The 12669-nt window shown below is 56.7% G+C and overlaps 1 protein-coding gene across 1 annotated transcript in view; it reads left to right on the top strand.

The window, feature by feature from the left end:
* The window catches only part of LOC141727655 (adenylate cyclase type 3-like), a gene marked incomplete at its 3' end in the record, with an annotated part of 69359 nt that overhangs the window by 44344 nt on the left and 12346 nt on the right, over positions 1-12669 (top strand). The window contains 4 exon segments of the mRNA XM_074533922.1: positions 2691-2849; positions 4552-4714; positions 7020-7157; positions 10172-10314. Coding sequence (XP_074390023.1) covers positions 2691-2849; positions 4552-4714; positions 7020-7157; positions 10172-10314 — 603 coding nt within the window.

Genomic DNA, 12669 nt, shown 5'->3' with positions numbered 1-12669 from the left:
GGGAACTGGGGATTGAGGATTTGGGAATTGGGGATTGGGGATTGGGAGCGCACCCACACTGCCGTAGACATTCCCCGTGTCCCCATGATGTCCCCAATGTCCCACCTCGGTGTGGGAGCACTTGCACACCGCTGTGGATGTTCCCCATGGCCCATTCCTGGTGACATTCCCCATGTCCCCACTATGTCCCCATCCCCAGCTCGGTGCGGGAGCGCACCCACACGGCCGTGGACATTCCCCATGTCCCCATGGTGTCCCCATGGTGTCCCCATCCCCAGCTCGGTGCGGGAGCGCACCCACACGGCCGTGTGCATTCCCCATTCCTGGTGACAATCACCATTTCCTTTCCCCATGTCCCCATGATGTCCCCATGTCCCCACAATGTCCCCATGTCCCCACAATGTCCCCAATGTCCCAGCTTGGTGCGGGAGCGCATGCACACGGCCATGGACATTCCCCATGTTCCCACAATGTCCCCATGTCCCCACAATGTCCCCAATGTCCCAGCTCGGTGCAGGAGCGCACCCACACGGCCGTGGACATTCCCCATTCCTGGTGACCATCCCCATGTCGCCATGGTGTCCCCACGGTGTCCCCATCCCCAGCTCGGTGCGGGAGCGCACACACACGGCCGTGGACATTCCCCATGATGTCCCCATGTCCCCACAATGTCCCCACAATGTCCCCACAATGTCCCCACAATGTCCCCAATGTCCCAGCTCGGTGCGGGAGCGCACCCACATGGCCGTGGACATTCCCCGTGATGTCCCCACATCTCACAATGTCCCCATGTCCCCAGTGTCCCAGCTCAGTGCAGGAGCACACACACACGGCCGTGGACATTCCCCATGATGTCCCCATGTCCCCACAATGTCCCCACAATGTCCGCAATGTCCCAGCTCGGTGCGGGAGCGCACGCACACGGCCGTGGACATTCCCCATGATGTCCCCATGTCCCCACAATGTCCCCACAATGTCCGCAATGTCCCAGCTCGGTGCGGGAGCGCACGCACACGGCTGTGGACATTCCCCATGATGTCCCCATATCTCACAATGTCCCCACGATGTCCCCAATGTCCCGGCTCGGTGCGGGAGCGCACCCACACGGCCGTGGACATTCCCCATGATGTCCCCATGTCCCCACAATGTCCCCATGTCCCCATGCCCCAGCTCGGTGTGGGAGCGCACGCACACGGCCGTGGACATTCCCCGTTTGCCCACAATGTCCCCACGATGTCCCCACAATGTCCCCAGTGTCCCAGCTCAGTGCGGGAGCACACGCACACGGCCGTGGACATTCCCCATGATGTCCTCACAATGTCCCCATGTCCCCAATGTCCCAGCTCGGTGCGGGAGCGCACGCACACGGCCGTGGACATTCCCCATGATGTCCCCATGTCCCCACAATGTCCCCACGGTGTCCCCATGTCCCAGCTCGGTGCGGGAGCGCACCCACACGGCCGTGGACATTCCCCATGATGTCCCCACAATGTCCCCATGTCCCCAATGTCCCAGCTCGGTGCGGGAGCGCACCCACACGGCCGTGGACATTCCCCATTCCCCATTCCCCATTCCCCATTCCCCATCCCCCATGGCCATTCCTGGTGACAATCCCCATGTCCCCATGGTGTCCCCACGGTGTCCCCATCCCCAGCTCGGTGCGGGAGCGCACGCACACGGCCGTGGACATTCCCCATGATGTCCCCATGGTGTCCCCACGATGTCCCCAAGTCCCCAGTGTCCCAGCTCGGTGCGGGAGCGCACCCACATGGCCGTGGACATTCCCCATGATGTCCCCATGTCCCCACAATGTCCCCACGATGTCCCCAATGTCCCAGCTCGGTGCGGGAGCGCACGCACACGGCCGTGGACATTCCCCATGTCCCCACAATGTCCCCACAATGTCCCCATGTCCCCAATGTCCCAGCTCGGTGCGGGAGCACACACACACGGCCGTGGACATTCCCCATGATGTCCCCATGTCCCCATGGTGTCCCCATGTCCCCAGTGTCCCAGCTCGGTGTGGGAGAGCACGCACACGGCCGTGGACATTCCCCATTCCCCATTCCCCATTCCCCATTCCCCATTCCCCATTCCCCATTCCCCATTCCTGGTGACCATCCCCATGTCCCCACAATGTCCCCACAATGTCCCCATGTCCCCAATGTCCCAGCTCGGTGCGGGAGCGCACCCACATGGCCGTGGACATTCCCCATTCCTGGTGACATTCCCCATGTCCCCATGGTGTCCCCACAATGTCCCCATGTCCCAGCTCGGTGCGGGAGCGCACCCACACGGCCGTGGACATTCCCCATGTCCCCACAATGTCCCCACAATGTCCCCACAATGTCCCCAATGTCCCAGCTCGGTGCGGGAGCGCACGCACACGGCCGTGGACATTCCCCATTGCCCATTCCCCATGGCCATTACTGGTGACTATCCCCATGTCCCCACGATGTCCCCATGTCCCCATCCCCAGCTTGGTGTGGGAGCGCACGCACACGGCCGTGGACATTACCCATGTCCCCATGTCCCCACAATGTCCCCACAATGTCCCCACGATGTCCCCACGATGTCCCCATCCCCAGCTTGGTGTGGGAGCGCACGCACACGGCTGTGGACATTCCCCATGATGTCCCAACATCTCACAATGTCCCCACAATGTCCCCACAATGTCCCCAATGTCCCAGCTCGGTGCGGGAGCGCACCCACACGGCCGTGGACATGCGCGTGGGCGTGCACAGCGGCGCCGTGCTCGGCGGCGTGCTGGGCCAGAAGCGCTGGCAGTACGACGTCTGGTCCACCGACGTCACCGTGGCCAACAAGATGGAGGCGGGCGGCATCCCCGGGTGAGCGTGCCCGCACCGATGGTGGCACCTCTGGGGACACTGGGGACAACAGGGACATGGGGTGGTGAATGACAGTGATGGCGACACCAGGATTAATGGGGACATTGGGGACACGGGGGATACTGGGGACAATGGGGACACTGGGGACCTGCGTGTGGGGACATTGACACTGATTGTGTCAATGGTGTGGGGAGTGACAGTGGTGGGGACACTGGGGACACTGGGGTGGTGAATGACAGTGATGGGGACACCAGGAGTACTGGGGACAGTGGGGACACTGGGAACAATGGGGACACTGGGGACAATGGGGACACTGAGGACGTGGGTGGGGGGACATTGACACTGATTGTGCCAATGGCATGGTGAGTGACAGTGGTGGGGACACTGGGGTGGTGAATGACAGTGATGGGGACACCAGGAGTACTGGGGACAATGGGGACACTGGGGACACTGGGGTGGTGAATGACAGTGATGGGGACACCAGGAGTACTGGGGTCAATGGGGACACTGGGGACACTGGGGTGGTGAATGACAGTGATGGGGACACCAGGAATGCTGGGGACACTGGGGACACTGGGGACCTGGGTGTGGGGACATTGACACTGATTGTGCCAATGGTATGGTGAGTGACAGTGGTGGGGACAATGGGGACAATGGTGGGGACACTGGGAACGTGGGTGTGGGGACATTGCCACTGATTGTGTCAATGGCGTGGTGAGTGACAGTGGTGGGGACACTGGGGACACTGAGGTGGTGAATGACAGTGATGGGGACACCAGAAGTACTGGGGACAATGGGGACAATGGGGATAATGGGGACAGTGGGGACAATGGGGACAATGGGGACACTGGGGACACTGGGGACACTGGGGACACTGGGGACACTGAGGTGGTGAATGACAGTGATGGCGACACCAGAAGTACTGGGGACAATGGGGACACTGGGGACAATGGGGACAATGGGGATAATGGGGACAATGGGGACACTGGGAACATGGGTGTGCAGACATTGACATTGTGCCTATGGCGTGGTGAGTGACACCAACGGGGACAGTGGGGACAATGGGGGGGACATGGGGACATGGGTGTGGGGACATTGCCACTGATTGTGTCAATGGCGTGGGGAGTGACAGTGGTGGGGACACCAGGAATGCTGGGGTCAATGGGGACACTGGGGACACTGGGGACAATGGTGGGGACATGGGGACATGGGTGTGGGGACATTCCCACCGATCGTGCCAACACTGTGGTGAATGGCACAGGTGGGGACAGTGGGGTGACAATGGGGACATGGGGTGAAGGGACATCGCCAGTGATGGTGTCATGGCATGGTGAGTGACACTGGGGTGACACCGAGGGGACATGGGGACATGGGGACATGGGGTGTGGGGACATTGCCACTGATTTTGTCACCAGTGTGGTGAACGGCACAGGTGGGGACAATGGGGACATGGGGTATGGGGACATTGCCAGTGATGGTGTCAATGGCATGGTCGGTGACACTGAGGTGACACCAAGGTGACACCGAGGTGACACCCGGTGGGGACATGGGTGTGGGGACATTGCCAATGATGGTGCCAACACTGTGGTGAATGGCACAGGTGGGGACAATGGGGACATGGGGTATGGGGACGTTGCCAGTGATGGTGTCACTACTCGGTGACACGGAGGTGACACCGAGGTGACACGCGGTGGCCGTGCAGGCGCGTGCACATCTCGCAGAGCACCGTGGACTGCCTCAAGGGGGAGTTCGAGGTGGAGCCGGGCGAGGGCGGCTCCCGCTGCGACTACCTGAGGGACAAGGGCATTGTCACCTACCTGGTGGTGGTCCCCAAGCAGGGGCTGCGGCACGGCGTCAACGGCGTGGTGAGTGGCACCGACGGGGACATGGGGACATGGGGACATGGGGACACAATGGGGACGTTGACATTGAGTGTGTCCCACAGCGTGGTGAGTGGCACCAATGGGGACAATGGGGACATGGGTGTGGGGACATTGACATTGATTGTGTCAATGGAGTGGTGAGTGACACTGGTGGGGACAGTGGGGACATGGGGACATGGGGACATGGGGATGTTGACATTGATTGTGTCAACGGCATGGTGAGTGGCACCAGTGGGGACATGGGGACACAATGGGGACGTTGACATTGAGTGTGTCAATGGAATGGTGAGTGGCACCGCTGGGGACAATGGGGACATTGACATTGATTGTGTCAATGGAATGGTGAGTGACACCAACGGGGACAGTGGGGACATGGGGACACAATGGGGACATTGACATTGATTGTGTCAATGGAATGGTGAGTGACACCGGTGGGGACATGGGGACATGGGGACACAATGGGGACGTTGACATTGATTGTGTCAATGGCGTGGTGAGTGGCACCAACAGGGACATGGGGACATGGGCATGGGGTGTGGGGACGTTGACATTGATTGTGTCAACGGCATGGTGAGTGGCACCAACGGGGACACTGGGGACATGGGGACATGGGTGTGGGGACATTGACATTGAGTGTGTCCCACAGTGTGGTGAGTGACACCAACAGGGACATGGGGACATGGGGACATGGGTGTGGGGACATTGACATTGATTGTGTCAATGGTGTGGTGAGTGGCACCAACAGGGACATGGGGACATGGGTGTGGGGACGTTGACATTGATTGTGTCCCACAGTGTGGTGAGTGGCACCGATGGGGACATGGGGACATGGGGACACAATGGGGACGTTGACATTGATTGTGTCAATGGAATGGTGAGTGGCACCCCTGGGGACAGTGGTGGTGACACTGGGGGGGACAATGGGGACATTGACATTGATTGTGTCAATGGCGTGGTGAGTGGCACCAACACGGACATGGGGACATGGGTGTGGGGACATTGATTGTGTCAATGGCGTGGCGAGTGACACCAATGGGGACAATGGGGACATGGGGACATGGGTGTGGGGACATTGACATTGATTGTGTCGATGGTGTGGTGAGTGACACCAACGGGGACACTGGGGACATGGGGACATGGGGATGTTGGCATTGATTGTGTCGATGGTGTGGTGAGTGGCACCAACGGGGACATGGGGACACAATGGGGACGTTGACATTGATTGTGTCAATGGAATGGTGAGTGGCACCAACAGGGACATGGGGACATGGGGACATGGGTGTGGGGACATTGACATTGATTGTGTCAATGGAGTGGTGAGTGGCACCGATGGGGACAGTGGGGACATGGGGACACAATGGGGACGTTGACATTGTTTGTGTCCCACAGCGTGGTGAGTGGCACCAACGGGGACATGGGGACAGTGGGGACATTGACATTGATTGTGTCAATGGAATGGTGAGTGACACCAACAGGGACATGGGGACATGGGTGTGGGGACGTTGACATTGATTGTGTCAATGGAATGATGAGTGACACCAACAGGGACATGGGGACATGGGTGTGGGGACGTTGACATTGATTGTGTCAATGGAATGGTGAGTGGCACCAACAGGGACATGGGGACATGGGTGTGGGGACATTCACATTGATTGTGTCAATGGTGTGGTGAGTGGCACCAATGGGGACATGGGGACATGGGTGTGGGGACATTGACATTGAGTGTGTCAATGGTGTGGTGAGTGACACCTCTGGGGACACTGGGGACACAGGGACACAATGGGGACGTTGACGTTGATTGTGTCAATGGTGTGGTGAGTGGCACCAAAGGGGACATGGGGACATGGGGACACAATGGGGACGTTGACATTGAGTGTGTCAATGGTGTGGTGAGTGGCACCAACGGGGACATGGGGACATTGACATTGATTGTGTCAATAGTGTGGTGAGTGACACCAACGGGGACAGTGGGGACAATGTGGGGGAACAATGGGGACATGGGTGTGGGGACATTGACATTGATTGTGTCAATGGCGTGGTGAGTGGCACCAACGGGGACATGGGGACAATGGTGGGGACACTGGGGACATGGGTTATGGGGACATTGCCAATGATCACGTCAATGGCGTGGTGGGTGACAGTGGTGGGGACACTGGGGACACTGGGGATGTGGGAGGTGACACTGGTGACACAGTGACACAGTGACACGGTGACACAGTGACATGGTGACACAGTGACACAGTGACACAGTGACAAGGTGTCACCCACCATGTCCCTGTCCCCACAGAAGCTGTCCCTGTCCTCGTCCCACGGCGTGTCCCCCCCTCCTGTCACCGCCAACGGTGGCCTCAGCCCGGAGCCGCCCGAGGACGCCGAGCGCGGCCGCAGCAGCTCCGCGGAGCTCGACGACGACGACGACACCGAGGTACCCAAACTGTCCCCACCGTGTCCCCACCGTGTCCCCACCGTGTCTCCTTGGTGTCCCCGTGGTGTCCCCAAGGTGTCCTTTTGGTGTCCCCTTGGTGTCCCTTTGGTGTCCCCTTGGTGTCCTGTGGTGTCCCCAGGGTGGGTGTCTCCTCAGTGTCCCTGCCCTGTCCCTTTGGTGTCCCCTTGGTGTCTCCAGGCTGTCCCCACAATGTCCCCTTGGTGTCCCCAAATTGTCCCCTTGGTGTCTCCCCTTGTTGTCCCTTTGGTGTCCCCACCATGTCCCCACGCTGTCCCTGCGGTGTCCCCATGGTGTCCCCACCGTGTCCCCACCATGTCCCCACGGTGTCCCCAAGATGTCCCCATGGCGTCTCCTTGGTGTCCCCGTGGTGTCCCCAGGGTGTCCTGTGGTGTCCCTGCCATGTCCCCCCTTGGTGTCTCCCCGTGTTGTCCCCTTGGTGTCCCCAAATTGTCCCCTTGGTGTCTCCCCGTGTTGTCTCCTTGCTGTCCCCACCATGTCCCCACGCTGTCCCCACGGTGTCTCCTTGGTGTCCCTGTGGTGTCCCCACGGTGTCCTTGGGCTGTCCCTGCCATGTCCCCTTGGTGTCTCCCCATGTTGTCCCCTTGGTGTCCCCACCATGTCCCCCCTGGGTGTCCCCATGATGTCCCCACGGTGTCACCCTCATTGTCCCCAGGTCCCCAACCCCTCGTTCCCGAACCCGCGTCGCCGGCTGCGTTTGTGGGACCTGGCCGAGCGCGTGGTGTCCCCATGGTGTCCCTGGGCTGTCCCTGCAGTGTCCCTGGGCTGTCCCAATGGTGTCCCCATGGTGTCCCAATGGTGTCCCCACGATGTCACCCATTGTCCCCAGGTTCCAAATCCATCGTTCCCCAATCCGTGTCGCCGGCTGCGATTGCGGGACCTGGCCGAGCGCGTGGTGTCCCCAGGCTGTCCCTTTGGTGTCCCCAGGGTGTCCCTGACCTGTCCCTGGGCTATCCCAATGATGTCCCCAGGCTGTCCCCATGATGTCCCCACAATGTCACCCATTGTTCCCAGGTTCCAAATCCATCGTTCCCCAACCCGCGTCGCCGGCTGCGCTTCCGGGACCTGGCCGAGTGCGTGGTGTCCCCAGGGTGTCCCTTTGGTGTCCCCAGCCTGTCCCTGCAGTGTCCCTGGGCCATCCCAATGATGTCCCCCATTGTCCCCATGATGTCCCCTTGGTGTCCCCATGATGTCACCCATTGTCCCCAGGTCCCCAACCCGTCATTCCCCAATCCCCGTCGCCGGCTGCGTTTGCGGGACCTGGCCGAGCGCGTGGTGTCCCCAGGGTGTCCCTGGGCTATCCCAATGATGTCCCCATGATGTCCCCACGATGTCCCCTCATTGTCCCCAGGTTCCAAATCCATCATTCCCCAATCCCCGTCGCCGGCTGCGTTTGCGGGACCTGGCCGAGCGCGTGGTGTCCCCAGGCTGTCCCTGTGGTGTCCCTGGGCTATCCCAATGATGTCCCCATGATGTCCCCACAATGTCACTCATTGTCCCCAGGTCCCCAACCCCTTGTTCCCCAATCTGCATCGCCGGCTGCATTTGCGGGACCTGGCCGAGCGCGTGGTGTCCCCATGGTGTCCCTTTGGTGTCCCCAGGCTGTCCCTGCCGTGTCCCTGGGCCCAATGATGTCCCCACAATGTCACCCATTGTCCCCAGGTCCCCAACCTGTCATTCCCCAATCCCCGTCGCCGGCTGCGTTTGCGGGACCTGGCCAAGTGCTTGGTGTCCCCAGGCTGTCCCTGTGGTGTCCCCAGGCTGTCCCTGACCTGTCCTGGCAATGTCCCAATGGTGTCACCCATTGTCCCCAGGTCCCCAACCCATCATTCCCCAACCCCCGTCACCAGCTGCGTTTGTGGGACCTGGCCGAGCGCGTGGTGTCCCCAGGGTGTCCCTTTGGTGTCCCTGCAGTGTCCCTGGCTGTGCTTGGGCTGTCCTGGCAATGTCACCACAGTGTCCCCACGGTGTCACCCATTGTCCCCAGGTCCCCAATCCCTCGTTCCCCAATCCGCGTTGCCGGCTGCGTTTGCGGGACCTGGCCGAGCGCGTGGTGTCCCCAGGCTGTCCTTGTGGTGTCCCCATGGTGTCCCTGACCTGTCCTGGCAATGTCCCAATGGTGTCACCCATTGTCCCCACAATGTCACCCATTGTCCCCAGGTCCCCAACCCCTCGTTCCCCAATCCGCGTCGCCGTTTGCGCTTGCGGGACCTGGCCGAGCGCGTGGTGTCCCCAGGCTGTCCCTGCAGTGTCCCTGGGCTATCCCAATGGTGTCCCAATGATGTCCCCATGGTGTCACCCATTGTCCCCAGGTTCCAAATCCATCATTCCCCAATCCTCGTCGCCGGCTGCGCTTGCGGGACCTGGCCGAGTGCGTGGTGTCCCCAGGCTGTCCCCATGGTGTCTCTGCAGTGTCCCTGGCTGTGCTTGGGCTGTCCTGGCAATGTCCCCAATGTTGTCCCTACAATGTCACCCATTGTCCCCAGGTCCCCAACCCCTCATTTCCCAATCCCCGTCGCCGGCTGCGATTGTGGGACCTGGCCGAGCGCGTGGTGTCCCTGGGCTGTCCCTGGGCTCTCCCAATGATGTCCCCAGGCTGTCCCAATGATGTCCCCATGATGTCACCCATTGTCCCCAGGTGCCCAACCCCTCGTTCCCGAACCCGCGTCGGCGGCTGCGCTTGCGGGACCTGGCCGAGCGCATGGTGTCCCCAGGCTGTCCCTGCAGTGTTCCTGGGCCATCCCAATGGTGTCACCCATTGTCCCCATGATGTCCCCTTGGTGTCCCCACAATGTCACCCATTGTCCCCAGGTGCCCAACCCCTCGTTCCCGAACCCGCGTCGGCGGCTGCGCTTGCTGGACCTGGCCGAGCGCGTGGTGTCCCCAGGGTGTCCCTGCGGTGTCCCTGGGCTATCCCAATGGTGTCCCCATGGTGTCCCAATGATGTCCCCACGATGTCCCCTCATTGTCCCCAGGTCCCCAACCCGTCGTTCCCGAACCCTCGGCGCCGTTTGCGCCTGCGGGACCTGGCCGAGCGCGTGGCGGGGGCGGCGCAGAACGAGCAGGAGCTGAACCGGCTCCTCAACGAGGCCCTGCTGGAGCGCGAGAGCATCCGGGCGTGAGTGACGCGGGAATCGCCCCCAAAAATTCCCAAAAAAATTCCCCAAAAAAATAATAAAAAAAAAAAATTCTCAAATATTCCAAAAATTAAAAAAAAAAAATCCCGAAAATTTCGTTACAATCCTGATGATTCCTAACAAAATACTCAAAATCTCTGAAAATTCCCCAAAATACCCCAAAAAAATCCCTCCAAAAATATACAAAAATTCACCAAAATTTCCACAAAAATCTGCAAAAATTACTCAAAAAATCCCCCCAAAATTTTCCAAAAATCTGCTAAAATTCCTCCAAAAAATCACCCAAAATCCCCCCAAAATTCCCCAAAAATCCCTCCAAAAAATCTGCGTAATTCCCCAAAATTTCCCCAAAAATCCCCAAAAAATCTGCAAAAATTCCTCAAAAAATCCCCAAAAAATCCCCAAAAAATCCCTCCAAGAAATCTACAGAAATTCCCCAAAATTTCCGCAAAAATCCCCTAAAAATCTGCAAAAATTCCTCAAAAAATCCCCAAAAATTCCCAAAATTTCCCAAAATCCCCAAAAAATCTGCAAAAATTCCTCAAAAAATCCCCAAAAATTCCATAAAACCCCCAAAATTCCCTAAAATCCCCAAAATTCCATAAAATCCCAAAATTCCCCCCAAACCCCGCAGCCTGAAGGGTCAGAGCACGTTCCGGCTGTCGCTGCGCTTCACCGACCCCGACATGGAGACGCGCTGCTCGGAAAAATCCCCAAAAAATCCGCAAAAATCCCCCAAAAATCTCTCCAAAATTCCCAAAATTCCCCAAAAATCCCTCCAAAAAATCTGCAAAAATTCCCTAAATTTCCCCCAAAATCCCAAAAAAATCTGCAAAAATTCCTCAAAAAAATCCCATAAAATCCCTAAAAATCCCAAAATTTCCCCAAAAATCCCTCCAAAAATCTACAAAAATCCCCAAAAAATCTGCAAAAATTGCTCAAAAAATCCCCAAAAAGTCCCCAAAAATTCCCACAAATCCCTCCAAAAATCTACAAAAATTCCTCAAAAAATCTGCAAAAATTCCTCAAAAAAATCCCCAAAAATCCCTCCAAAAATTCCCAAAATTTCCCCCAAAAATCCCCCCAAAATTTGCAAAAATTCCTCCAAAAATCCGCAAAAAATCTGCAAAAATTCCCCAAAATTTCCCCAAAAATCCCCAAAATATCCACAAAAATTCCTCAAAAAAATCCCCAAAATTCCATAAAACCCCCAAAATTCCCTAAAATCCCCAAAATTCCCCATAAATCCCACAGCCTGAAGGGTCAGAGCACGTTCCGGCTGTCGCTGCGCTTCACCGACCCCGACATGGAGACGCGCTACTCGGAAAAATCCCAAAAATTCCATAAAAACCCAAAATTCCATAACATCCCCAAAAATCCCCCAAAAATTCCCAAAAATCTGTCCAAAAAATCTGCAAAAATTCCCAAAATTTCCCCAAAAATCCCCAAAAAGTCTGCAAAAATTCCTCAAAAAAATGCCCAAAAATTCCCAAAAATCCCTCCAAAAAATCTGCAAAAATTCCCAAAATTTCCCCAAAAATCCCCCAAAAAATCCTCAAAAAAATCCCCAAAAATCCCCAAAAATTCCCCAAAATTGCCTAAAAATCCCTCCAAAAAATCTGCAAAAATTCCCCAAAATTTCCCCAAAAATCCTCCCAAAAATCTGCAAAAATTCTCAAAATTTCCCCAAAAATCCCCCAAAATCTGCAAAAATTCCTCAAAAAAACTCCCCAAAAATTCCTCAGAAAAATCCCCCAAAATTCCCTCCCAAAAAATCTGCAAAAATTCCCAAAACTTCCCCAAAAAGCCCCAAAAAATCTGCAAAAATTCCTCAAATTTTCCCTAAAAACCCCTCCAAAAATCTGCAAAAATTCCCCAAAATTTTCCCCAAAATCCCCAAAAAATCTGCAAAATTTCCTCAAAAATCCCTCAAAAAAATCTGCAAAAATTCCTCAAAAAATCACCAAAAATTCCATAAAATCCCCCAAAATCCCTCCAAATATTCCCAAAATTTCCCCCCAAAATCCCCAAAAAATTCGCAAAAATTCCTCCAAAAACCCCCCAAAAATCTGCAAAAATTCCCAAAATTTCCCCAAAAATCCCCAAAAAATCTGCAAAAATTCCTCAAAAAACCCCAAAATTCCATAAAAACCCCAAAATTCCCAAATTCCTGAAATCCCGCAGCCTGAAGGGTCAGAGCACGTTCCGGCTGTCACTGCGCTTCACCGACCCCGACATGGAGACGCGCTACTCGAAAAAATCCCCCAAAAATTCCATAAAAACCCCAAAGTTCCATAACAAACCCAAAATTCAATAAAATCCCCCCAAATCCCCCA

The sequence above is a fragment of the Zonotrichia albicollis genome, unplaced genomic scaffold (genome assembly GCF_047830755.1).
Source record: "Zonotrichia albicollis isolate bZonAlb1 unplaced genomic scaffold, bZonAlb1.hap1 Scaffold_166, whole genome shotgun sequence".
In the NCBI taxonomy this organism is placed as follows: Eukaryota; Metazoa; Chordata; class Aves; order Passeriformes; family Passerellidae; genus Zonotrichia; species Zonotrichia albicollis.
The sequence above is the reverse complement of the archived record's forward strand: the minus strand, read 5'-3'. Positions and strand labels throughout refer to the sequence as shown.